Source organism: Varanus komodoensis, unplaced genomic scaffold (assembly GCF_004798865.1).
Source record: "Varanus komodoensis strain SLA01 unplaced genomic scaffold, ASM479886v1 scaffold8, whole genome shotgun sequence".
Classification (NCBI taxonomy): domain Eukaryota; kingdom Metazoa; phylum Chordata; class Lepidosauria; order Squamata; family Varanidae; genus Varanus; species Varanus komodoensis.
In genome coordinates, this window is record NW_025336481.1 from 16,157,999 (window position 1) to 16,185,492 (window position 27,494).

The window sequence follows — 27,494 nt, forward strand, 5'->3', positions numbered from 1 at the left end:
ATGGTATTATTAGATTGGCCCTCTAGTGACAGCTGAACTTCCAGCTGTGGAGGATCGGGAACTGCTGAGGCAAACCTCCAGCTGCAGTGGTCACTGGTTTTCTCTTCCAACCAACTGCTCTGCATGGCTGCTTGTCCATCTGCACAGGTTCCAGACTTCAGCTCTTGGCACAGAATAATGTTAATTGTATGGTTATGGTGGTGGTGGTGGTGGTGGTGGTGGTGGTGGTGAGTTCAACCATGTCCAGGGCTCTCCTGTATGATGGGATCTTTATCACCACCACCATTGTTCTCCGTATCACTGAAGCAGTACATATACCTGGGCCTACATGCCTGCCCAGTGTTTAGCCCATTGCTTTGTCACACAGGTCACCTTGACTTGGCTGATTGTGTGTGACAGTTCTGTAATTAACCTGCTTGGAAAGTTGCCTGTTCTTTGGAGGTGTGCAGCTGCTGTGTTTAGCCAGGGTGCTTCAGCACACAGCATGTGGAAACTGTACTGGCTAGCTCAGTTCAGAAACAATGGAGTACTTTGTGGCTGTAGGGAAACCCCCTTGGGAAAGGGCAGGGCTGTGAACTGCAATCATCCCAGGGGTAGTCCCAGAGGAGTTTTCTGACTCAGATGCATCTGAGTCATCATTCCTCCTCTGCCTCCCTCTTCCCCCACCCTGAATCCCAAGGGGCAATGATTTTATTGCAACCTTCTAACAGTACAGAAATAACGTGCCTGTTCCTTGCATCTGACTGGCGATTCTAGCTCATAAAACTGTCTGTAGACCTCATCCTTAAAGAGGATCCCATGTGCCATAAATATCTTCATGAATCAGGTGCGGCTTGCGGCTCTTAACTATCCTGCAGGGACAGGAGAAATTGCACCTACTTAACATCATCCCACAGAACAACAATTAAAGAAGCAGAAATATCAGCTAATGACTCAGCCCTGCCAGAGGCCCTCCGCAGTGTAACACTGGCTCCCTGGGGGAGCCTGTGCTCCCATTTCCTCTTGTTTCTTCTCGCAGAGTAAATTCTCTCTGTGTGCATGTGCACGCACACACACCACACATGCCGCTTTCTTTGGCCTAGTTCTCATAAAGGAAAAACGAGGTGATGAGCTTGCATATGGGCTGCATCACTTCACACAACAGGTGGGTCCACAACAGATCCTGGGATGCTGCTCCACATAAAAGAATTCTCTGCACACAGAAAATTAGTATAGTAAAAGAGGCCAGGGCAAACCCTGATGCCTGGAAGGGGATGTTGGTGGGGGAGAAGTCTTAAAAGTTGGATGTGACATTCCATGTGCAACCTGAAATGATACAGTCACAGACAAGTTTATTTGTTCCAGGTATTGTCCAGATTGAAACAATTTTTTGTTCTAGAAGTTGAACTTTGCTGTTTCTGAGAATCCTTGTGGTGGTTTAGAATTACCTCTGCATAACACTAACTTCAAATCACATAGTGCTAATTGACCTCTTCCTGGTTCTGTCTCAGATTTTGAGGCTCTGCCTTACCTTATATGTTGCCCAGAGTGCAAGTCAACATGTCTGTGTCTTTTCATGCTACCTTACATTGAATCATTTCTAATGAGGCAGCTCATGTATCTGCCTATATATAAATGACTGATAGGTCACTCAGTGGTTTAATTGCATGTATGAATCAAATTTCAAGGCAAACAGCAAACTTATTGCTGATGATAAATGCATCACCTGGAGCTCTGCATTGTGTGTGGTGAGGGAAGGATGGAGGTTTTCCATTGTGACTTCAACATACAGGGAGAGGGTTAACCCTCCATAACACACATTGTCTTGATGAAGGGACACACACACACACTCTGGCTGTTAGTTCTAGCAGGCAAGCTCCCATACGTGCTTATGGGGACATGCTTGCAAGGACTATGTGCTGGCAAAAGGAGAAGGTCTTTAAAGTGGGACTGCACCAGGGAAGAATGGGTTAACCTCCCTCTCCATGCACCACAGTGTTCCTGACTAAAAAACAATTTGTTCCCCCAGTGATGCTAATTTTAAAAACAGCCATGCACTTCAAGTAATGTGTTTAACATCACATTTCATTTGGCCTGTACAGCATAATTTATACATGTCTACTCAGAAGCAAATCCTATTGACTTCATCAAGGCTTACTCTCAGATGAGTGGCTATATGATTGTACTGACAAAAGACCTTTAAACTATTTTGTAGTCAGTACAGCTTGGATTTAGACCTAGACGTTTTCACCTGAGCTAACTCTTTCATTTTAGACATGTCATATGGTAGCATTATGTGGTTAATTGCACCTTTCTGGTCCAATTTCTGCATTTGCTTTACATTGAAAGTAAAATTAGTTTCTATAAGATACAGTGTTGTAATTCACAGTTCAGTGTGAGACAATGATGCCTTAAATGTGTTGACACTGTAGTTTTGGTTGAGATTAAGGATACACATATTGTATTAAATCCATTCCATCAGTCTTTGGGGTTGGCCAAGTATCTGTTGTCTGCTTATTAATGGAACCTGGCTTATTTTTATCAGTTTCTTTTTTGTTCTATTTGTGCAAATTCACATTTCTACTCCCAAGTGAAAACCAAGTCAATGGAATCCATGTGACTTAGAGAGAAAGCTGGTCTGTTACACAATCTTCAGAATCAGAGAAATCTGAACTCATTTAAATCTGTTGTAGATCAAGGCTATGTTTTCCCAGTTGCAATGTATGGCTGTGAAAGCTGGACCATAAGGAAGGCTGAGCGCTGAAGGATTGAGGCCTTTGAATTGTGGTGCTGGAGGAGACTCCTGCGAGTCCCTTGGACTGCAAGGCGATCAAACCGGTCAGTCCTAGAGGAGATCAACCCTGACTGCTCTTTAGAAGGCCAGATAGTGAAGATGAAACTCAAATACCTTGGCCACCTAATGAGAAGGAAGGACTCCCTGGAGAAGAGCCTAATGCTGGGAACAATAGATGGCAAAAGAAGAAGAGGATGGCAGAGAATGAGATGGCTAGTTGGAGTCACTGAAGCAGTTGGTGTGAGCTTGAGTGGACTCCGGGGGGATAGTGGAAGACAGGAAGACCTGGAGGAATGTTGTCCATGGGGTCGAGATGGGTCGGACACAACTTCGCAAGACTAACAACAACAACAAGATCTTTCCTTTGTCCCTAGTTAAGATAGTACTTATCAAGAAATTTACATGTAATCAAGCATTATCTGTATGGCTGTTTCATGGTTGCACTTTGCTTTGTGAATTCTGCTCAGTGCACAATGGGAAAAGAAACAAATATCAGGGTTAATTAATGCTTATATTTATCAAATAAAATTATTTATATTTTTCCATTTCCATTTGAAATATGCAAAATAGAAAATATTTGGCCAGGCAATTGCATTGCTGAGAGGACCAAAAGGTTTGAATGAGCAAAAAACTAAATAGGAAGAAGGAGTTATAAAAAGAAGAAAAAGAGAAATTGTATTCTTGGTAGCATGGAGTATGGAAGATTTTCCATTTCATTCAGCACTAAGCCAGCTTTGCCTGAGTAGATTGATCTAGGCACAATCCAAGGAAGCTTAAGCTTGTTTCAGGTGCCAATGAAATGCCTGTGTTAGTTTTGCACTATCTGCAATATGCTGACAAAGTGAAGAGGAAGGAAAGAAACTGGTGTAAGGTCGAAGAGTAACAAGGAAAGGCCACAAAGGAACTAGGAACATTTTAGCTCAAGGAAAAGGCTAAAGTTTGTGGGAACATAATAACATTTTTAAATGTCCTAAATGGCTACTCAAAGCAGGATCTTCATCAGATTTTTTTTCTTTGTGCCCGTTGAGTGCAGATGGTGTTTATACCGACCATATCACAATTTAGAAAGATGGTGACTGGATTAGCTAGTTCTCCATGAGGGTGGGGGTAGAAGCATTTGCTACTGGACTAATGTGTGAAGCCCTAGGCAGAAATAACAACGACCCAGCATGCATTCCTTTGGTATTATCAATCCTGGATAACATGAAGGGAATGTTTAGGATGCCCCTTGCTAGTACATTTCGGAATGTTGACATTTTTACAACTGACCAGGACCCACCATTGGAGCTGATGTGTTACTGATGTAAGAAACTAAGTAATTCTGTTCATGTTTATTTAGAAGTAAGTCTCACTGCGTTCAAAAGGCTTACTTCTATATAAATTGGCATAGGTCTGAATCCGAAATTGTTCCAATGGAGTCTTCCTGCCTTTATGAGCTCACTGGGTGGTCCTAGGAAATGTGCTGCAGTTTCAACCCATTTTCACTACAGAGAATAACAATGACCATTTATCTTACAGATTGGTATGAATTACGAGAGAATATAGGCAATGCACCCAGAACACTTGAAACCACTATAGTGGGGTTGGAAGAAGTGAGGGGAACATGATGATTGTATTTACATGTGTTTTGCATACATTCTGGAAAGCTGTTTTTATGCCTGACTTAATATATATGTATATTTCTCCGCAGATGGGCAACAGATTTGGGAAATGGAGGCCACGGTGGATAAAGATAAGAGCCAACCTGTAAGTATGATCAGCAACTTTTCTTACACACAAAGGAAGTCCAGCATCAACCTAGGAGCCTTGTTAAGCTCATTAATATCAGTGGGTTTGTTCTCTTTACTTGTTTTATTGTCTTTTTAACAGATTCTGAAAGTGCCTTGTGTAGGCAGCTTGCAAACATGTGTTCAATAAACTTTAGGTCAATTGCGACCAAGTGACTGTCATAGTGACAGTAACTCACTGTTTCACATAGTGATTTAACACCGATAGTACGTACATGAATCTGTGATCCAGCAAATTAGAAGTTTATTTTATTTATTTTTATTTATATTGTGATTTATATCCTGCCTTTTTCCTACAAAGGGCTTAAGGCAGCTTACATCTCCTCCTCCATCTTATCCCCACAACAACAACCCTGTGAAGTAGTTTGGGCTGAGAGTCTGTGACTGGCCCAAAGTCACCCAGTTGGCTCCATGGCTGAGCGGGGACTCGAACCCAGATCCTCTGAGTCCCAGTCCCATGCTCTTAACCACTGCACCACCCTGGCTCTTCCCCATGCTGCTTCCCCATTGTTACCAGGAGAAACTCAAATTGCTCGCTCTTTGCTAGCAAGACTTTCTGTCTATTAGCTAGTAGTGAGAACTCCCAATTCTTCTGGTCTGTGTCTGTAACATTTTACGACTTGATTTCTGCACTGTGGTAACTTTTCTATACGTGCAGGCGACTAAAATGGCTAAGAAATGGCAGAGAGTGACTGCAGCATATATGGGAGCATTGCTCCCAAGGCAAACTAATTTCCCTCAAGATGTTTCATCTGGATATGCCTACTAGCCTAGGCGTAAGGTTGAGAAGCAACATCTTGTTTACTGCTGTATCACCCTGTTGGCGAGCAAAACGTTGCCTAAGGGCAAAACGAAACATTTTGCTAATCAGGAAGAGATGATGTGTCATTGTTTTCCTTCATGCAGCCCTGATTGGGATCAGGGCCATGGAGCTCTGGGAGGGTTTGTTTGTTAAACCTCCTCACACGCCCATATTTTTTCCTGAAAGGTGTGTGTGCATGTGTGCATGCAGAAAATATTAAATTAAAGTCTCCTTTGGAATCAATGAAGAATGTGATGCCTTGCCTTTGTTAGCAGGACAAACTGTTTGTTTGTTTGTTTGTTTGTTTAAAACTTTTATGTACTGTCCACTCCCGAGGTCTCTGGACAGTCTTACAATAGAACTATTAGAAGTAGGGGGAAAATATGGAGCGTATTGGGATACTTCTCTAAGATGGAGACTACTGATAAGGAAACCAGCAAGCTTGTTTCAGATTTTTAGATCAGCTTTATTCTAGCTGTGGATAAACCATCTTTCTAGTAGACATTCCATGGCATCTTAAGCAAGATGACTGATAAAAACTGAGTGTTTTCTGATTTGTTACTGTATCTTGCCCATACCCATTTCTTTCCCCCAGAATATGCTTTTTGTAGAGATACCAGAATATCGGAACAAGCACATTCGTACATCTGTTAAGGTGAACTTCTATGTGATCAATGGAAAGCGGAAAAAAAGCCAGCCCCAGCATTTTACCTACCACCCAGGTAATTTTATATGGAAAGATGTTTGGGACATCACAGTTGAAAAAGCTGTTTTATGTTGACTGTTCTTCAAGTAGATTAATTTAGTTTTTTATTTAAAATGTAATATCCTGCTTAATCTAAATTACTGGGCTACCTGATAAACGACTATCTTTCAGATAACTCAACATTCAAAACAGATAACCACAGTTCTAAAACAACCAATATTGAAATATATCATGAAGATGCATCAAGCTGCATGACGAATGTTTCCACCTTATTTCTCCACCTCAAAATTATTCAAATTTACAAATTTAATACAGAGGCCTTTTCACATCTAACTGTATAAAAGCTTGTAAAACATTCTAGAGGAAAAGTTTCATTATTACATATATATACAAGTTCCTTATTTGTAAGCTTTATTATTTTTGAACAGATGACCATATAATAGCATCATCCTTCAGTCAGCTTTTTATAGGCCCAGGATTTAGATTACCTTACTGTGGAACTAAACTGTAATTTATTAATAATCACACTTCATAGATAGGAAACTGAATTTATGATGGCAGCTTATCCGGTGCAATCCCTTGATTTTATAGCTGATTCTTTTCAACACAGTCCCCATTAGGCCACACTGGGAAATTCAGGAAAGATTCTGTAATTTGTGCAAATGCAAGATGCGTCTGAGTACATACAGAGAGATTGCTTACAATATTCCCATTTTTCAGGGTCAAATCCTGTAACCCTTCTAGCATAATTGTACATGGTTTGCTGGCACTCACTTCACTTATTTTATTTCTTTACTGAGTTGTTTTATTTCTTTACTGCCGAATAGCTAGCGCTGTCTAGGTGGTTCACAAAAGCATTATTTTTATTTATTGCATTCTAGTCCGCCTTCTCCCAGGGAGCCCAGGGAATATCTTAATGTAACAACCACCCTGCTGGATCAAACAAAGAGTTCATCTAGTAAAGCGCAGGAGCCAGCTAGATCACTGTGGGAAGCCACAAGCAGGACATGAGGCCGTACTATCCACGCTCTGGTACTGGAGGTAGCACAGGGCCATCAGGACTAGCAGCAACTGATAGCCTTCCTCTTCTCCATTTCAGCTTCATGTATTCATTCATCATCCATCTTCCACTCCTCTGCTTCATTCTCACAGGAGCCCTGTGCAGGAGGCAAGGCCGGAAGTCAGTGATTGGCCATAAGCGACCCAGTCAGCTTCTTGAGTAGAGTAGCAACTAGAAACCAGGACTTCCGAGTCCAACATTCTGATAGCTAGAGTGTATGAAAGAGGAACAGCCAGTGTGGTGTAGCATCTAACCACTGCAACCACATTGGCTTTCCCTGTTTCATACATGCACGGACATAATTTGATTCTTCTAGCATTGATGTTGATGTCACACGACACTCACTGCTGAATTCAACTGGTTTGAGAGATCTTATAGATAGAGCAGCACAGATATGCTTTCATTTCACATCATTCGATGGATGCGGGTTCATATAATTTGTAGAAAGTGGGCCCATCTCTCGCTCAATAGAGGCTTCTCAGATAGTTTCATCCAATTCTGAGGAGGAGACTGAGAAGCAAGAGGGAGAAGGAGTTGACTGATTCAATGTGACCTAGTGAAGTTTTGCAGGCAGAGCATGAGAATCTGCCACCTTTTGAATGCGAAGAAGGTTTTTCAGGGTGTGAGGGCAAGCAGATGCAAGAAGAACTCCTTGACCTGATCAGGTGGTGGCAGGAGAAGACACCAGCCCAGTGACAAGGTCTCAGGCATGCTCACCATCTTGTCCTCAAACAGCATGAACTGCGCTGAGGGTGGAATCAGCAGTTTTACTGAAAGGGAGGTACAGAGGAGAACTTTCAGTTTTGATTCAGCTCTTTACATGGGCAGATGCTTTTCCTCAAGATTGGCAAAAAGCTATTTAGCATTCACTGTGCTCTGTAACCAGTTAAGCTTCAGTTAAAAAAAACCCTGCCCTTCAGAGGTTTCTTTTTGAGTTTGATAAAAAGAAAGAGAGAAAGCAGGGACCAGCTCAGGACATATTCAGCTGCCAGTCATTATATACCATCACCAAGGGATGCCTATGCCTTTGTGGAACAGTCCTTTACATCTGGGTGGTGCAAGTACGAGCTTGATCCATTGGAAAGCATTGTTTTGGGGGATGCTGAGAGGAGATGGAGAATCTCTGCCTGTGGGGTTCGGTCTGCAGTGGGCCATTTGCACAGTCAGACCATAGCCTGATGTTGCACTAGACAAGCAAGCAACATGCACATGTGAACCATGCCTGAGGCCTTGGGGAGAATGTACAATGTGTGTGTTGTCAGTGCCTGTTCCTCCCTCCTCCCCCAAACAGTCACATAGCCATTTGTTTAGAATCGTGTCCTTTGTGCACTTTGTTCCAGTGCCTTCCATCAAAACAGAGCCCATTGATGACTATGATCCATCTCTAATCTGCAATACAGTACAGAGTGGCCTGAGAACAGTAACACAGCCTTATTATGCACACCATTCAATGGTCTCCGAGTCTCCTTCCTGTCTTGTGGCTACAATGGCGCCCTGCCAGCAGTTGCGTTCAAGCCTGTCTTCTCCTGAATCTCAGTATCCTCAACAAAACCCAGGGGCTGTAATATATCAAAGAAGCAAGAGCCTCAGTCCCACCCACCTAGGCTACCAGCAGTCTGGCTTGATGGCTGCACAACTTTCCATCCCGGATGTTCACAGATCAGTGCTGGTTCACACAGGCTCTCCCAGCCAAAGCTCAGCAGTGCTCCATCCTTCTCCAGCCAATCAGCAACCTTCCCCTGTGATCCACTGCTCTCCCACAACCAATCAGCAGCTGCGGTGTGAAAGCCATCAAGAATTTCAGCACATCATGTGTAGTGAAAATTTCACTACCAGTGGAGCAAGACCTAGTCAACCTCAGGTCAGCCAAGCACAAAGGTTAAGCCCAAATTCTTACCCAACCGTGATTCAGCAGCAGAGAACAGCCAAAAATGGACCACCAGTAAGTGATCAGAAGGAAGCAGTGCCAACTGGAGTCACGGTCAAACAGGAACAGAACCTTGACCAGGCCTACTTGGATGATGGTAAGCAACACCACTTTTTAACATTATGCTATTCATCCAGGCTGCATCTGTGTGAGAAAGCAATGTGGCATCTATCTTCATTGGGTATCGATCTGTGGTTTGGAAAACAAAGTACACCAAAACAATAAGCAGAATTCTAGAGACTCTTGTCTTGTCATTTGCAAGTAGGGTGCTAGAGCTTGTTGCTCCTTTGCTTCCACTTGGCTCTTCAGGCCAACAGGAGTAGCTTCGTTGCTCAGGAACTTACCAGGAAGAAAAGGCTTAGCATTCTGTTCAAACCTAATTCCTCTTTTACTCTCCTAAACAAGCCAAGCACCTTAGGAGGACTTCAATAGTTAGCCTTGGCTTCTGGTTCATTAGAGAATCAGCAGATCAAGAGGTCAAGTGAACACAAAGTCTTTTCTCCTGGATGAGTTCTTTGCTACCACAGCTGCTTCCACTAGTGGGAAGAGCAAAGTGGAAATCATCAGGCAGCATGCACAAGTATTCTCGCTTGCTTAAGTGATGCGGCTTACAGTCTCGTGCAAACAGAGCCACTGTATGAGCCTGACTGTTTGGTATATGCTGCTACAAAAATAAACACATAAAATAATAAAATTTCTTTTATTTAATTTGGAAGCTAGTCATACGCTTTAAGACACAAAATTTCTTGAGTTCTGTAGAAAATGCACAGCTTTGCATATGGTGCTTTTGCATACAAAAGTGTGGTTTTGGCAGGTGGACTAGGATAACAACATTAACACCTTAGTAAGAAATTAACAGAATGAGCCTAGGTGCTGTTTTTGTAAAACTTGTTAAAACATTTCACTAAACATTCTATGAAAGATGAGGCAGGCCTGAGGGTCATACTCTTCCCAATGTTTACAGAGGTACTAGAGTGTGTTGATTAATGAAAACATAATTTCTTTGTTGTGTATTAAATGCTTCACTTTTAATTGATAGAAAAGTTACAGTGAGTCCTTGTCTGACTGCATCCCACATTATTTGCTTCATCAGCAGGTTAATTAATTGTTTCAAGCTGTGGCACTATTCCTCCAGCACATGGCCAGGGTGGAGAAAGCCACTAATGATTCCACCCCTGTTTTAGAACTTCAGTTAGATTCTGCAAGAATAGAACTAAGCTCTTGATAATAAAATATGATTGACACAGTGTGAGGCACAGGAAACATGTTTTACCCTTAGTGCAATAAAAGTATTTTCAAATGCAGTGATTTCCTTTATCCAATAGGAATGAAAGGCAACCATTCATTGATACAGAAGGAAGTGAAAATGTGTTCTTGGGAACAGCCTCAGTGGGCTTAGCATGTCCCCTACTTCTTAAATGCTTACTTTAGAGCTAAAGACTCAAAGTGCCATACAGCTTAATGAGAGCCATTTAGGGTTCAGTGTATTGCTGGTAGTTCTAAATCTCATGCTCTCTGCAGGTTTGTGCTTACATTTTTTCAGATCTATGAAAGGTTTGTGGTGGCTGTTGTTTTAAGAAGTTTGTGGTGGATAGGACTTGGATGAGGTAGCTTGCAGCTGTACCATGCAGAGCAGGGATTAGCAGAAGGTAAACCTCCAGATGTTTTGGCCTTCAGATTCCAGCAGTCCTGATCATTGGCCATACTGTTAGGGACTTGTGGAAGTTGAAGCTCAAAACATCTGGAGAACTACCTCCTGCTGTCTTCATGTATAGAGGCCTAAGTATTAAATACATTCCTTCATGACATGTTGTTGTTGTTGCCCCCTTGTGATTTTTGACCCGCTCAAAAAAATTCATAGAGATTGCTGCACTTTGGAAATGGTTTTGTAGCATCTTCATTAAGACAGTGTTTGACTCCCCTGAGATGCTAGGAGGGGACAGCTTTTACATATATTTGGGGATATTGTGAATGTCAGGGTTGTGTTACCATGAACTAGTTTTCCTTCCAAAGGGAAAAAACAGCTAACAAAACCCAATCCAGATATAAGAACCAGGAAATGAAATACTATTATCTGTGATAGCTAAACTTACCAATGTAAAATTAGTACCACAAGCATCAGTTCTATTTAACCTCAGAAACTTTTCTGTTTGCCTCTCCTATCCCCAATGAAATGCTCATTTTCCTTTGATCTCTATTGAGTTTTCTGGTATTCATGATTCTGTTCTGCTGTTCCAAATATCTTTCGTCTTGAGTTTTGTTGATAATTTCTCCCATGCCATCCATAAAAGCCATAATTGTCTCTGCAATTTCTAGTTTCACATCTGTGTTATCTTGAGCAAGTCTCTAATAAGGCCAGTTGCTTTTGTTCAGCAAAATGCGCATGAAACACATTATCAGTCATTTTCTCTCTCTTAACACTAATGTTCAGTACAGTCAAAAAATGACACATTTCCCCTGCATTTCAATCTTTTGTGTAGGTAGTAGTATGGATGCATGTATAATTTCTTGCATGTTATGCATGTTCTTGAATCAAAGTCATTCAGCACTCCTCCGGGAATTGCTCAGCCTGGCTTACAAAGTGCCTTAAAACAAAAAGAAAACATAAAAATGCAGCAGACGCTGAAGGAAGAACAGTTGCAACCCACTGGAAAAGTTCAGTTTTTGCTGATCTATTAATCTATTAATTTCTTCCTGAATGTGTTGTGATTCTATACTGTGTGCATCCCAACTAAATCAGTTTAGACCATGTTCATTCTCCTGAAAAAAACTGATATACAAATAAAGTTTAACACATACTCTTTCACAAAATTCCATATGAATTAATGCAGCTACGTAAATGCCAGCTAAAAAGTCTATACCCTATCAGCTCTTTGAAAATTAAAATAACTACTACTATAACAAATCTTGGATAAATTAAAATAAAAGAGAGTTAGGTTGAAGTCCTATGGAATGCACTGTTGCTACGTGGAAGCCTCAAGAGTGAAAGGCTTCTGAAATTCTTCAGCCTTAACTCAGCAAGGCAGGAGGGGCAGCGGACATGACCTTCTCCTCCCTGCCATCCAGTCTTTGATACTTGTGAAAGACTGTCAGAAAAGTGTACTGGGGGCGCTTTGGAGGAAGAGGAAAGGAAGCATGTTTGGAGGAGGAGGAAAGGAAGAAGGCTCAGGATAAATTGTGTTCTGGCTTCCAGTCTCCTCCTCCTCCCACCCAAAAGAATGCCCTCTTTCCTCTCTTCTGCAAGATCAATTTTCCAGGCTTGGAGAAGCAGGCACTGTGGTTCTCTCTGTATTGACTCTGAAAAGTCAGGGGAGGAGGGATTGGATGGCTGACTCAGAGCAAGGAATGCAAGATATTGTCCCTGTGATACTTGCCCAGAGACCCCGGATTTCTCTCTTTACCAGAAAAGAAAGCTACAAGGAAAATCACCCTAGTGGGCCCATGATATGAATGCATGAACATGTCATGTACTGAGTGAAACCAGTGGTCCATCTAGCTCAGAACTGTGAATGATGGTAGTCCTCAAAAGTCTCCAGCAGTCTTTGCCATCTTCCTTGAATATCTATAAGATGTGGCTTAAAATGCAGTCATTCAGCACACAAAGCAGATGCTCATACTAGAGATGCAGTTGCTCCTAAAAGCTGCCCCAGAATTTTGGCCATGGGTTAGAGAGTTCACTAATACCCTTAGAAATACCCTTGCTAAGGAAAGGTTCTCAGAACGTACCCTTTCCAACCAGTTTTGGAGAATAGAAAGGCAACAGGTATAGTTTGCATGTGCCTAGCAGATGAGAGCTGTCTCCCTAGCTGATGGTGATAGACAGGCAGATACAGATGTGTCCCTGCCATCATGATGCTCAATCAAGTTCCATCACTGAACTTGATGGATAGGAGATTGAACCCTCCAGGGTCACAAGTCGAACAAAAGTAATGGAAGGGCTCTCTCTTCATCGGTGCAGGTGTTCAAGGATAGGCTGGACGTCCACATGGTGGGTATGTTGTGAGCGGAGCTGGCTGGTGCTGGAGGTCAGATGGCCTGGGAGGCCCCTTCTGACTTGCTCTGTTTTCTATGTTTCTATATTTCTCCCGTATGATATTACAAGTGTGCCTGGGTTGTAATCAGACCGCTTGCTATGCCATATTCCCCCACCACTTGAAATGTAACAGCCTTCTCAACAGTGACACCAAGATTATGGTACCTCCTTTTTAAGGAAGCTCATATCACCCCATCATTGCTTGGTTTTTGGGGGGACAAGGAGGTCAATGCTTTTTCAAAGACCATGTGAGGTGAATTTGCTAGAGCTTCTGCTGATTCTTTGCCGCTGTCGTGTTGTACTTTTTAATGTTTCAATTAGTTTCATTGCTGTTTAGTTATAAACTATGGTTTTACAATGGTGTTAGCTGCCTTGGGAGCCTTACAGTTTGAAAGTCAGGATATAAATATTATACATATAGGGGTTATATATGCATATTGGGAGTTCTGTTAAGGGGTCAATTGGCATCTTTTCTACATGGAAAGCACTGCTTTTACAGACTTGTGCAGAGAAGAGGTACATACTGAGAAGCTGTAGGCAATTGTCATTTCCAAGGGCTTATGCATAAAAACCTGAACTGCTCCAGGTCTGAAGGGGGAAATTATCTGTTGTGCAAGCTGGGCTTGCTTTGCATAGAGTTACTTCTCATTTTGGTCCTTAGCAAGTGGATGCAAAGTTGTTGGAAGATAGATCCATGCAGTAAAAGGAAAACCCCCCTCCATAACTGAAGGGTGTTCCTGAACATTTATGGACACTGGGCACCTTGTTCGGGTGCACTGGGCTGAATGCTCCTATTTGCGTGGTGACTGCATGAAGAGTGAGGAAAGCAGACAGTGCTGTGACTGAATTCTGATGTCAAAGCCAAATCTTGGCTTGACAATAATGAGCACCCTTGGGCTCAAATGAGCTCTTTTGTCCCGTCTTACTCTCTTGAGCTTGAATTTCCTCCTTCCTTTTCATCTTTGAAGTACCTCTGGCTCCAAGCCACCTTCAGTCCTATTTCTTATCTTGGTTTGGATACCTAGTTAGCAGTAACCAGGGTTACCTGATTTGGATGCCACAGGAAACTATGACTTCAGGTAACCTAGAAAAGGAGGCAGGAATCCGTGCATTTTCAAGAGGGAAGATTCAAGCCATGTGGCACTTTCAATTCCAGGAACATTCTTTTTTGCCTATGATGTCTGATCTGGGCCTATGTGGAAAGTATTCCCTGAGGGCAGACATTTTTAAAATTGTAAGAGGGCAGGATGAAAGTAATATACCCATGGAAGATTGATGTTCAAGGATAGGCTAGACATGCACATGGTGGGCATGTCGTGAGCTGTGGCAGCTGGAGCCGGGGGTCAGACTAGATGGCCCAGGAGACCCCTTCTGAATTGCTCTGTTTCTATGTTTTAATCCACCATCAGCTTTCTAGAAAAGCACCTTATTTGTTTCTAGCCCAAAATATCAACTATCTCCAGGCATCAGATCGGAAATCGTGTTAGCACTGAAATGACAGGGATAGCCTGGACCCTTCTTAAATCTTCCATTGTCCAGAACATGATCACTCCTACTTTCACTGTAATCTCTTGATGTAAATCTTTTCTGCCTGGCAAGCATTGAGCTTTGAAGGTAGGACAGGAAATGTGAAGCTTTCCTTTTGGTTTCCTTGAACTTTGAGAGTGAGTGAGTTTGTATGTTTTTAAAGGCCTGTGGTTTGATTACAGAAAATGATAAGTTATAATTAGAACAACTTTACACAGGAGGCATAGCCAGTTTTCTTATGATCATCCTGGATTGCACAATTAAGGATTTTGCTGAAATGGTTTTGCTTGAAGTGGATCTGACCTGAAGCAAAAACTTATGAAACTGACCCAGTGATTTGGATAAAATGAGCTGTTGGAGGACCTTCGGTTCACTTTTTAAATGTGTGTGTTTGTCTGCAGATGTCCAGCTGCTGCTCTCCATTATGGTGACTGCTAGTGAATGGCAAAGGAGGCAGTGATTTGTCTGCTGACAGCAATTCTGAATTCCCCCAAATTAAACGAGTACTCAAACTAGGGCTTTCTAGGGGAAATGGAATAGTAGCCACTCTTCACACACTGAGCAAAGCTGACACCAATGATTTTGAGCTGAATGAAACAGCTGAGAAATGGTCCCTGGTTTTAGCTTGGCTTTAGCGTATGTGTACAACACACAGCACAAAGTTAAGCTGCAGAATTCTCTACCAAAAGATGTAATGATGGTCAGTGATGTGGGCAGCTTTAAAAGACCCAGGGATACTTCAGCTGATTGAAAGATGCTTAATTGAGTCCTGGGGGAAGTTGATGGTAAAATCCATTTTTGTTTGAGTGAAAACAGGAGTGGGGTCTAATTGCATTTCATAACTACTAGCGAGGCTTGGGTTAGGGACTGGCAACATCCATGGCCAGTTTGGGTGGCATTCCACTTCATAGGCTTCGGGATTTTCACTTGTTAAGTCAGTAATCTCACTGAAGTGAGATTAGTGATTTGTCTTTGAGGGGAAAAGACATTCTTTCAATTTGGTGTGTTCCTTATTTCTATCCCATAAGATTCTGGGGGAAATCAGCCTGACTAAGTTCTTCTGGTTTGGTAAAAGGACAAGATTTTCAGTGGCTATTGGTTATGCTGTATTATCTCCACCATCAGATGGGTGTGTATATCTGTCTGCAGACATGCACACACACACACACAATTATAAACCATTCCCAGTGAGTCATACCATCTCTTTCCAACTCAGCTACATGAGATCTTTTTAAGTGGAGATGCTTGGGACTGAAATCGGGATCTTGTGGATGCAAAAAATGTGCTCCACTACTGCATTTGGTCCTCCCTCTTTTCCTTCTGTTCATGGCACATTTCCATTGAAAAAGCGCTGCTTCATAACGCTTCCAGTTAGCAAAAGCTCTTGAGTTTTCTCCCTTCTTTGCTGCAAACAAGCTGTTCTTTTCTCTAACTCAGCATTGTAAATGGTAAAATAGAGCTTCAGCTATTGGGCAGTATAGAAATGAAATCTATTATTATTATTATTATTATTATTATTATTATTATTATTATTATTATTATTGCTACTGCTACTGCTACTGCTACTGCTACTGCTACTATGATTCCTTCCTTTGTGATCATGTGTAATTAGTTCTGGAAGGCACATTATGCATTTTCAGAGGTGCGTAATTTCATGGGCATTGTATAGATGCTTGAATGGCTGTTTTGCACAACATAGAAAGGGCCCTGGGTAAAAGGTACTGCACAATTAATCCCAGGTACATCTATTGTAAAACTGTTGTTTTTGTTGTTTAAAAAGAAGAAGCCTAAATACCCACATAGTGCTTTTTCAAAATGGTTCCTATTATGCTGTTTTCAAGTGACCTAACAGGCAAGCTACAAATAAAAACGATAAATCGAAACTCAGCACCAGAGGAAGGAAGAAAATGAATCGAACAATTAAAAGGGGGAAAAGTAGCTCTACTGGCACTTCTTTGTTCTTGAATTCAGGAATCCTGTAATTGGTACAGTGCAGTGCCGACGGGCAATTTTTGCTATAAAGCGTTTCCTGTTCAGAAGAACATACTCAATCTATTATGAGCACAAGATCACTACAGAATAAAGCTCAAGAGCCTCACTCAGAGTATATATATGTTCGCATCCCTCACGCACAGTATCCCTGGGGAAGCAGTGGGACCAGGAAAAATCCCATGTCCATTGGAAAGGGATTTTTAAAAATCCAAACACAGTACTGGGGCCAGAATTTGGGGCCAGGGTCCTTGCAAACGGCACTGTTCCCTCTGCTTCCTGTGACCTTTCTGAATGTCCCTCGCAGGATATGGAGGTGCTGCTGGTCCTGGGCCGTTTGCCAATATGCAGCTTTGCCATCTTTTGGCACGGCACCAGCAAAATAATCCTAGCTGGATAAGGATCATTGCCCCATTTCCTTGACCAGTGGCAGCTCCCTGCTACAGGAAAATGGATTATCTTATGCCAGATTAGATAAGATCTCACTGCTCTGAACTAAGGAATCACATGGAAGGGACTGAGTAGAGTATATACTGCTCTTCCACCCCCCAGTTCTGTTTCTGTGATCTCCACACATCCACAGAGAAACAGAATACCATATTATGATCAGTGCATGTATAAAATCTAATATGCCTCCACCAAAACCATGTGGTTGTTTACCCGCCCCGCCCCCCCCACCTTCCCCCTGTGATTGGCCTAACAGTATTGGCCACCATGCATTAGCTTTTAAAGTAGTTTATTTGATGGTAGTTTTAATTGGGCTACTCTTAGTGGAACTAAGCTTAGATGCAATCCTTAGCCTCTAATAGAATAGTTTGTGATTATGGGAGCAAGGCAAAAGCAGGATTTTCAAGTGGGATAAGAGGATTGCCGTCATGCATCTTTGATATGATAGACTGGATTTGAAGACGAATATTTAATTCTGCCCCTTTGCCACCAGCAGAATCCATTATTTTCCATACCAGCACAAAGCATATCCGTGTAACTCAGGAGTCAGAAATGTGCTGTTTGCCATGAAAATGAGTCAAACAAAATGTTCACTACAGACAAAAAGATGCAACAGGTACTTGACAGGGTGGGTGGGTTTGCCTCCTCTCTTCTCCCTTCTCCTTCCTACATACATACCAAGCACATAATTCATTCAGGGCATTTTAGTTCCTTTAGTGAGAACACACAGAAGTGTACCAGTCACTCGCTTCACAGAGAGCTTCCATTAAGATCTGATTATTTTACAAGTTGTGTTGCGTACAACATGCTGCAGGCGAAATGTGCAAAATTCACAGGATTAGTAGATGCAAGGGAAAATGCAGTCCTGTACTTTTAATAATTGTGTAGTAGAGAGGATTTTAGCAGATGTAGCATGTCATAGGTGCAGGGAGATACTTCTGCTAACATTTCTGTTTCCACTACACAGAACAGTTTTCTGTTTGAAGGGATCTTACATTTAAAAGGCTTTCTAGTCAAAGTTTGGTTTACAGATAAATAACCTAAGAGGAGAGAGTGAGTGTCTTGAAGTTACCTACCAACACCAGGACACCTACCAACACCTGAACAGTAGCCAGAATAGACCTACAGCAGGCCGACAGCAGTGAGATATCTTGTATTTCTATTTACAATTACCATTTCAAAATAGTATAAATTGGCATACAGAAATATTTTATTTATTTATTTAAAAATTTGTATGTCGTCCATTACTGTTGTCTCTGGACAGTTGGCAGCATTATTTCAAACTACAATAAAATAAGATAAATTATCTATTCCACACTGAGCATCATTAAAATAAATTAAATTACTATATGTCAAAACACTGGCCAAATAAAAAGGTCTTGACCTGGTGCCAAAAAACATAATGACGGCACCAGGTGGACCTCTCTAGGGAGCGCATTCCATAGTCGGGATGCCACCACAGAGAAGGCCTTCCTCTGGGTACTCTGTCTCCTGACCTCTTTCAAAGAGGGTTCTTGGAGGAGGGCCTCTGCTGCTGAACTTAGGGGGTGGGAGGGCATGTAGGGAAAAAGGCGTTCCTTTAGGTATCCTGGTCCCAAGCCATTTAGGGCACCTTGAATTGAGCCCAGACTTCGATGGGAAGCCAGTGAAGCTGGTAGAGGACTGGGGTTATATGAGAATAATGCCCAGTCCCCGACAGCATCCTGGCAGCTCTATTTTGCACCATCTGAAGTATCCCGACTGTCTTCAAGGGCAGCCCCACGTAGAGCATGTTACAGTAATCCAAACAGGAAGTAACCAATGCGTGTGTCACTGCTTTCTTTTTAAGCATTTGCTCTTTTGGAGCAATGTGGAAGTGGCCAGCTGTCCCAGAAAAGCTTGCAAGCGGTGTCTTTTTGCAACCTGTCGCCCACCTTTTGTATCTTCACGGTTAGTCAAATAATTGCAAAACCCTCTGCTGCTTTGTGGATCACTGTTGTTCCCATTTTACAGAACTAGCACTGAAGTCAGGAGAAAGGTTCTACGATGATCCCATACTCAAGACAGGACTTGCTTTCAGCAGTCCCAGGGAAAATTCAGCTCTCTACTCATTACACTGCACTGGCTCTAAAGCAGCCAACAGTTACCGGCACTAAGAAATCCATTTCTAGATGACACACCACCACTTTCGGTGGTGATTCTGAAATACGGTAATGCTTACCCAAAGGAGGAATGTGGCTGGGAATGCAACCACAATAAAAGCTCATTACCAGACAAGTTGAGTGAGCTACTTCACAATCACTGCATTCCATGGTCTAAATCACGAATCTTTTGCCAAAATAGAAAGTGTGTTTTTCTTCTTGGATTTGTTTGTTTATTTAGCCAATTTATAAAGCCATCCCACAACACAACTTCTTTAGGCAAAATGAATGCAACGTTAAATTACAGTATAAACCAATAAAAGGAAACACAATGAAAATAAGGAGGTTAAAGCTGAGAGGATAGTACTGTCATAGTAACTTCCGTAAAAGAAAATTTGCTGTCTTTATCTACCGATCTCTACTTCCTTCACTGCCTCCAGTTTGTAACTGGATCCTTCCATGCTCTGCCTTGCACTGCCAACATCAAATCTCTGTGGATGTTAACAGGCTCTGCCTGAAGCCTAAAGCTGGATAGTTATTATTTTCCCCATTACACATGTTCAAAAAACAGGAGCATAGATATTTCTGCTTGCTGCCAAGAGCCACGCCAAATCTCCCATTTGCCTGTGCTCCAACTTAGCCTGTCTGCTGCTTGAAGAGTCTTTCCATTGTGTTGCCAGTGGTTTTGCTACTTCCAGTCCATTGACTTTCCTCCCCATTTTTTCAAAATCCATTCCTAGCTCAGAGGTCTCCAAACACCTCTCGTCTGTCTGCCCATCTCTGCTCTGTTTCCAGCTTCTATCTGTACCCTCCCTTGCATTGTTGGCACCTGATCCCAACCCCAGGCTTTATTTGTTAATGTCGTTTTTCTCCTGCCCTTCCTTCAATTTCTTATGGGCAGCATGTATGGATTCCCCTACTTCTGTTTAATCCTCATAACAACCCTGCAAGGTAGCTTAGACTGACAGGGCCAGCATCAATGTTAAGCAAGTATGGGGATCCAGAGGGGCTCACTGACGAAAGAAAGGAAGCATCTTGGAATTTGATTGAATAAAGGATGAAAACATAATAATGCAATAAAGGTTAGTGTAGAGATGGCCGAGAGTGGCTTTTTAAAGAGGATAATGTGTGATTTGTATGGTGTTACATGTTTTCAGGTATTTTCTTAGGGACGGTGCTTGAGAGGGTCATGTCAGAGCAACTGCTGGAGCTCTTGCAGAATCATGATAATCTAGACCAATTTGAACCTGGGTTTCAACCTGGTTTGGGGATCCAACCAGCCTTGATCACCCTGGTGGATGACCTTTATTGGGAGAGACACCGGGGGAGGGCAACCCTGTTAATTCTTCTCTAGATCTCATCAGATTTTGATCCCATCAACTCTGATATCCACCAGGACTGGCTTCATGGGTTAGGCACTGGAGGTGCTGTGTTACGGTTGTTCCAACCTTACCCTGTAGGGGCAATTTCAGCGACTGGAAATAGTTTTATCCCAAGAAGTCTTTCTTATTTGCTGAGTCATTAATTTTTATTGGAACTCTGTTTTAATACTAGCTTTTTTATTTTTTATATTTTACATTATTCTTTCTTTGTTATTTTTCACAATCTGTTTAGATTTGGAGTGGTATATAACTATTATAAATAAATAATAAGAACTCTGCCAGGAAATACTCCCCTATGTTGTGTTGCTTTGTTTTTAAAAAGAATCACTGTACGTTGCCAACTCTTATATTCCCAGACAAGGACTTAAAAATATCTGCCACATCACCACTGATCACTTTTTTTACACTGGAAACTTTACACAGTTTTCAAAAGAAAATATGATTAAAAATGGTTAGGTAAAGGTTCTCCCCTTGACATTAAGTCCGGTTGTGTCCAACTCTAAGGGGTGGTGCTCATCTCCGTTTCTTAGCCAAGAAAGCCAGTGTTTGTCCACAGACAGTTTCTGTGGCCATGTGGCTGGCATAAGAAAGCACAGAGAATGCTGTTACCTGCCCACCAAAGTGGTACCTATTTATCTACTTGCATTTGCATGCTTTCGAACTGCTAGGTTGGCAAGGGCTGGGACAAAGCAATGGGAGCTCACCCCGTCGTGCTGATTTGAACTGCCAACCTTTTGTCAACAAGCGCAGCGGCTCAGTGGTTTAAACCACTGTGCCACCCGCGTCCCATCTGTCATAAAAAGTATGCAGCAATTTCCACTGAGTTTCTCTGTCCTACTTATCAACCACTTAGAATATTATTACAAAAAGAGTAAGGTCTCTTTTGCTTCCAGGCAAAAGAAACCTTGGAATTATGTATAAATAAATTTCAATTTGATTTACGGGTATCAGCCATAAGCCTTCACAAACCCTAGTGAACATTTTGAATAGAATAATAATAGTACAAAACATGAACACATCAAAAACAGCAAGTAATTTCATGCTACTCCAACAGTAAATAACTACACATATTACCAATGCATTGCTATACATATCCATTCTGATGCAGGTCCTGTTATATTCAGGAACCCTCCCAGGTATGTGGGAATGTGATTGCAGCCTAATAGCGCAATCCCATGCCTTTCTATTCAGAAACAGGCCCCACTGAATTCAATAGGATTCTCAATTAATTACATTTGGGATCTTGTAACCTTCGAGACATATGACCTTAACTACCCTCTAATGCAGAAGGCATTAGCTCGATTCTAAGAAGGATGAAAGCATTTCTTTATAGGAATTTATCTATGTCATCTAAATAGTTTTCAGACCTGTGTTCCTATTTAAGCATAGTGTACCTTTTTGCTGGCCTAGTCTTGGCTGAAAAATCTAAGCCACATCGGCTAAATACATTGTGTACTCTGTTCTTGCTGCAGTTGGTTTGATACAATAAAGCAATTGAATGAAAAGCCAAATGTCTACATCTTTGAGGCTAACTTTTGGTACTAGATTTAAGTTAGGTTTACGAAGCTTAATTGGGTCTGTTCCAAAAAGTAAATGTTTGGTAGTCTTATCTTCAGGCATGGACAATATTCTAAATGTGTAGCTGAAAAGGGATGAGTACACCTTCATTTCTGCTTCATTTTCTGCTCCAAAACAAACAAGACCTATATATGCAGAATCTGAGAGATTTGTTCTTTAATGGCTTGAGTTAAGGTGACCATAGAAACTCCATATTTCTGCTTTACTGATTATTGTAGAAACAGTTTGGACTCCAAATCTAAAATGGAATGCCTGTTTACCTTTGTGGTTCCTCAAACTCCAAAACCCCCTGGATTGGCATCAAACTTAGCTGCTCTAAGAATTTATTTTCCTATTTACCAATATATACCCACACCACAAAATTCCAGATAGTAATATGATTTCTTCTCTTCAGTATTATGATTATCTAGACACTAGGTATGTAAAGTGGCCATCAAATGCTGCTCATGATATAAGGTTAGTATCCTGCACAGCTCTATCTGTGTTTATAAAGTGAGTTATCTCATTTGCATGGAGTAAGACTGCAGGTCCTTATTTCCAATTGTGTACCCCATTCTGATGTTGAAATAAATCCTTGCATAATAGCCTATCTGTAAGATTCATGTTTTAAATTATTTTAAATGCAACATTAAAATTCTAAGTGCAACATTTTGATAATGCCTCATGCCCACACACCTTTTATATTTTTAGTTTGAGGAAAATATTACTGCTGCTGTGCTGTAGAGAATAAACATGCAAATCAAACTGTGCACTGATGTGACAATCTACATCTAAGTAGCATGAACATTATTTCCATGTAGCCTTGTTGTCATATTTCAAGTAGCTGCCATTTATTGCTTAAAACAGAAGTCAGACTTTGGTCGGTCCTTTTCCCCTCCCAAATCTAACACTGAGTTCTAGCTTATAGCTCCTCATAATGGAAAAGTAATAACCTGATAGTGAATTATGTCTGTTTTCTACCAGTTTTGCCAACCCTTTTGGTAAAGATCAGTTGTATATTAGGGGACGCTCCCTATCTACCCACAGCTGTAGCTGGCATGAAAATGTGGCTGAGTTTATTCATGTCTACAAAACTTTATTCAGTTAGATGCTGTTATATTGAAAAATGTTTCAAGCCGACAGGGCCTGCCAAGAAATATAGGAGTGAAGAAAACGAGCATCCATGTCTAATTAGAGCAGAAAGCCAACAATGTAATACATAGAACTGACCTTGAAACTAAGTCATCTGCAAAAACAACAGTGAACTCCAAATAACAATATTGTTTCAGAGCACTTCTACATAAGCAATTACTGATTGATTTGGAGATTATAGAGAACTTGTGTTTCATGCATTATTCTCTCATGCACTTAAAGATACAGATGCCATCTCAGGGTTTGTCCATGTATGACACAAGAGATTCTTGAATTACTTCTTAGGTTGGTTATATTGGAGGCCCATCTTCCTCCTATTCCTTGCAATCTCATCAAGACAAGAGGCGTATAACTGCAGCCTTTTAATGTTAAAACTAGCCAGCCAGGCTGCCTTTGTTACACAAGAGGAGTAATGTATTTGAGAAGTCATTAACAGAGGACATGGTGAAGTTAGGAACCAGCTATAGGGAAACATGGCTAGCTAGCACTGAGTAGCTGATTCCAAACCAAATCCCTCTCCTTCTTTCCCAGCCAAATTGAGCTAGCTTCACCCACCCTGTCAACCTGACTGTTTGTAGGCCAAACAGCAGGATCATTGGGCACTACTCAGTTGATTTGCTTGTCTGATTAGATACTAGATTATTGGACTGATCATGGTATGTGCACCACCCCTAACCCTGGTTCTGTCTGTTCCAGAGAACTAGATGTAAACTGATTCCCCCTTGGCTTATCTCTTCTTCCAGTTCTGATTCAGATTCTGAGTAACCACTTTGGAACACTGTATTTTGGGAGGAGCAGGCCCAGTCCCTGGAGTATGTACTGCCAAATGCAGCCAATGGGAATCTGGAATGGAGCAGTTATCTGTAGTTATTCCCACTGCATTTCCACTTCCCATCCATTCCTAGCTGTGCAATCTTTCCCATTTTCTGAGAGCTGTCAACCCCTTTCTCCCTGCTAGGATTGTGGCTGGGTTAATTTTTCCTGAGATTGTGTAGCAATCCCGGTAAGCTTCCTTCTGCTCCTGAAAATATGGATCTTGAAGTGGATGCAGGGACCCACAGTAGAACCTAGCAGAAGCTTAGGTTTTTGCTTTGTGGGTCAGATGGTGCAACCTGGTGCATTTGTAGCAGCAAAGGAATCGTTGAACTGCTCAAGAAGGCAAGGCTGCTCCATTCAGGCAGGCCAGCATTGAATATAAGTGCTTATGTCAGCAGAAGGACTTGCTGCATGAAATGCATATTCAGGAGCTTTTCTAGCGGAGCCTGTTGATCTGTTGTGTAAGACTAGCCCTAAAGGTGAAGAAGTTGCTTCAGGTGGCAGATGCTGGGAGGTGGCAGCAAGATGTTGCAGGACCCCGATGTGCCCTGTGGCCTACTCTTCACCCTGTAAGTGAGCCTGACACTTTCATGTGCTGCGGAGGATGTTGTCCTGCCTGCAGGATCGGACAGATTCATCTGCCAGTTAAGCTGCTTTTTCTACATGGAATCAGGGGTGAGCAGTGCCATCTTGTCCTTTGCCTCAGACAGGAAAAAAGCTTGGATCATCCCCACTGCTCTGTCTACTTCTGATATCACTGTTTGCTCTGTCTACTTCTGTCTTTATCTGCATTGCTCTATCTACTACTGATATCAACAGAAAAGCATTTTCTTCCTGCTTTCTGTTACGTAAGCTCCAGATGACACCATATTATAACGAAATAGCACAAAAACACCAGTAAAAATGCATTTTTTTTTCACTTTTACAAATACATGCCACATTTTCCCAGTTCTTTTTAAAACATAAATGTTGGAACCATTCTTTAAACACCGTAGTAAAACATTTTGCAGACAACTGTGAATAGAAAATGTTGAGTACACAAAAATGTTGTATGTAGAAAAGTGCTAGATTGGTGTAGGAAACTTGTCCCTCACCATTGGCTATGCTGTCTAAGGCAGATGGGAATTGTAGGCCAGAACTAGGTGGGAATTGTAGTGCTACAAGATGCCCATCCTTTCATTAGATGAAGAGCACACAAAAGGAAAGCTCTCCAAACTCTGCATGATTTATAGAATTTGATGCTGCTAGATGCAGTGATGGGCACAGATTTTGAGCAGTTTTAACAAAATTTTCAGAGGTAGGCTTATTAATGTCTATTAGGCATGGGAGAAAGTTGTTTGGTTTGCATGATAATATTAAGCAAGGTGTAGAACTGTACACAAATGTTCATTCAAGCTTTAACCCCCCCCAACCCCCAACCCCCATTTACAAACTGCTGGAGAAATAGTGTAGAGCATGTGCGTACTTTCATGAGCTCTTCTCTCCTTCTCCTTCTCCTTCTCCTTCTCCTTCTCCTTCTCCTTCCTTTTGCATAACGGAGCTAATATTGATTGTGCAAGCCGATGATACTGCATATGAGGAAGTCATATTTTCGGATTTTTTTCCTTCATAAAAATAAATTATCTGCATGTCCTTGTAAGTTAATGTGCCAGAAAGACAAGCTTAGTGCTTCACCCTCCCTGAACGAAAAACTGTGCGCCTTCTGCCTGTACTCTGAAGGGGTATCATCCAGAATTCTACCACCTAAGGACCTAGCAAAGCATTCCTGAGATTGCATGTAGAAGAGCTACGCTGATTGACTCAGTGTTAGTGTGCATAGCCCCAATTAGAAGGAGGGATCTCGGTTGTCCCCCTTTTGAAATCTTTCCCAAATGCACAATGCACTGGGATAACAAATGGTCTTCCATGCTTGCCAAATGTTTCATTTGGCTCTCAACATAGAATCTAGACGAGGTTCCACCTCATAGCCCTCTAGAGCACTTTCTGATGGAGTCACCTCAACAACAATGTTTTAATCCAGCCTTAGTGGTACCATAATGTTCTGATCTAAGGAGCATCTTTTACATTCTATGGGACTGAAATGTTCTACAATATGAAACAATCTTTTGAAATAAGACTAAGGCTTTAAATAAATAAGACTTCTTTAAAAGGGGGTACACATAGTAACACTAAACAAGGCTGAAAACTGCCAAATCTTGTGTGCAGCAAAGTAATTTGAACTAGAGTAAGGGAAGCAATCAAATACAGTGAATTTGATCTCTCTTCCACAGTTTCCTATGCAAATCAAAAGGAGACTAACAAAGCATTCCTTCAAGAGTGGGATGGGTTAAGTTGGTTTTGGTATATGTGTACTTTTTAAAATATAAAATTACTTCATCATCTATGAATGAATCAAGTCAAATACAGGATTGAGAAGAAGGAGATGCATGAATGACTCCTCTGACATTTGCAATGTCTCAGTCAGTGCTGGTTTATTTGGATGGCTTTAAACCTCGATGGAAAAAGTGAGGATGACTTAAGGCTAGCTGTGACATGCAGTTGTGTGTATCCTTCTCCAAACTTTTTTTAATTAACCAAAAGCATCCCCAGAAGGCTGATGGTTTGAGCAGATGAACAGCCAGTGGGGTGGGTCTATTTAACTCTTTCCCCTCCAGTCATTTTTCTTCTCAAGAAAAGTTTTCCATACTCAGAGCAAAAGATATAGGAGCCAATATATATTTTCCTCCATGTGCAGAAAAGCAGAGGTGATTTTGAGTTTTAAAACAGTAGATAGAAGGAAACCAGAGTGCGGGGAGGGGTGGGGGGAGCTGCTCTTTCATGCAGCCTCTTCAGGCTACTTTTGAGCAGAAAGTTCATGCAGCTATGCCTAGGAAGGGGTTAATGACAAGATAATGCTTTGGGGCTCAAGAGAATGAGCCCATATGGGAAATCTAGTAATGAAATCAACATACATACATACATACATACATACATATATATATATATAGTACATTGCAAGCCACCTCGGAAATTATAAGCAGTCTATAAATATATGTAAATAAATAAATGTAAATAAATATATAACCTTGTGATATGAACTTAGATTTGAACAAGATCAGCCATCATAGCCTTTACCTTTTCCAGAAGATAATCATAGGAACAAAAGAAGAGCTACGATGGATCAACCAAAAGTCCATCTAGTCCAGCATGCTGTTGGCCCAGTGGCAATCAGCTGCTTGTGCAAAACCCTCAGGCAGGACATAAGTGGAACAGCTGCTCATGCTCCCCAGGGAATGGAGCACATATGCAAACTGCAGGTGATCAGGGCCAATACAACACATTTGGATGGTCAGGCAATATAAGACTGATACTAAAAATTGGTGATGGTGCTTCAGATGTCACTTTACCCTCCCACAAATTAACATTAGAGTGCAATC

The 27,494-nt window shown here is 41.6% G+C and overlaps 1 protein-coding gene across 5 annotated transcripts in view; it reads left to right on the top strand.

The window, feature by feature from the left end:
- Nucleotides 1-27,494, top strand: part of NFATC2 (nuclear factor of activated T cells 2) — a 163,780-nt gene that overhangs the window by 99,063 nt on the left and 37,223 nt on the right. For all 5 annotated transcript variants that reach the window (XM_044455310.1, XM_044455311.1, XM_044455309.1 and 2 more), the window contains exons 7-9: nucleotides 4,464-4,519; nucleotides 5,958-6,084; nucleotides 8,469-9,152. In XM_044455310.1, coding sequence (XP_044311245.1) covers nucleotides 4,464-4,519; nucleotides 5,958-6,084; nucleotides 8,469-9,152 — 867 coding nt within the window. The remainder of the gene's footprint in view (nucleotides 1-4,463; nucleotides 4,520-5,957; nucleotides 6,085-8,468; nucleotides 9,153-27,494) is intronic.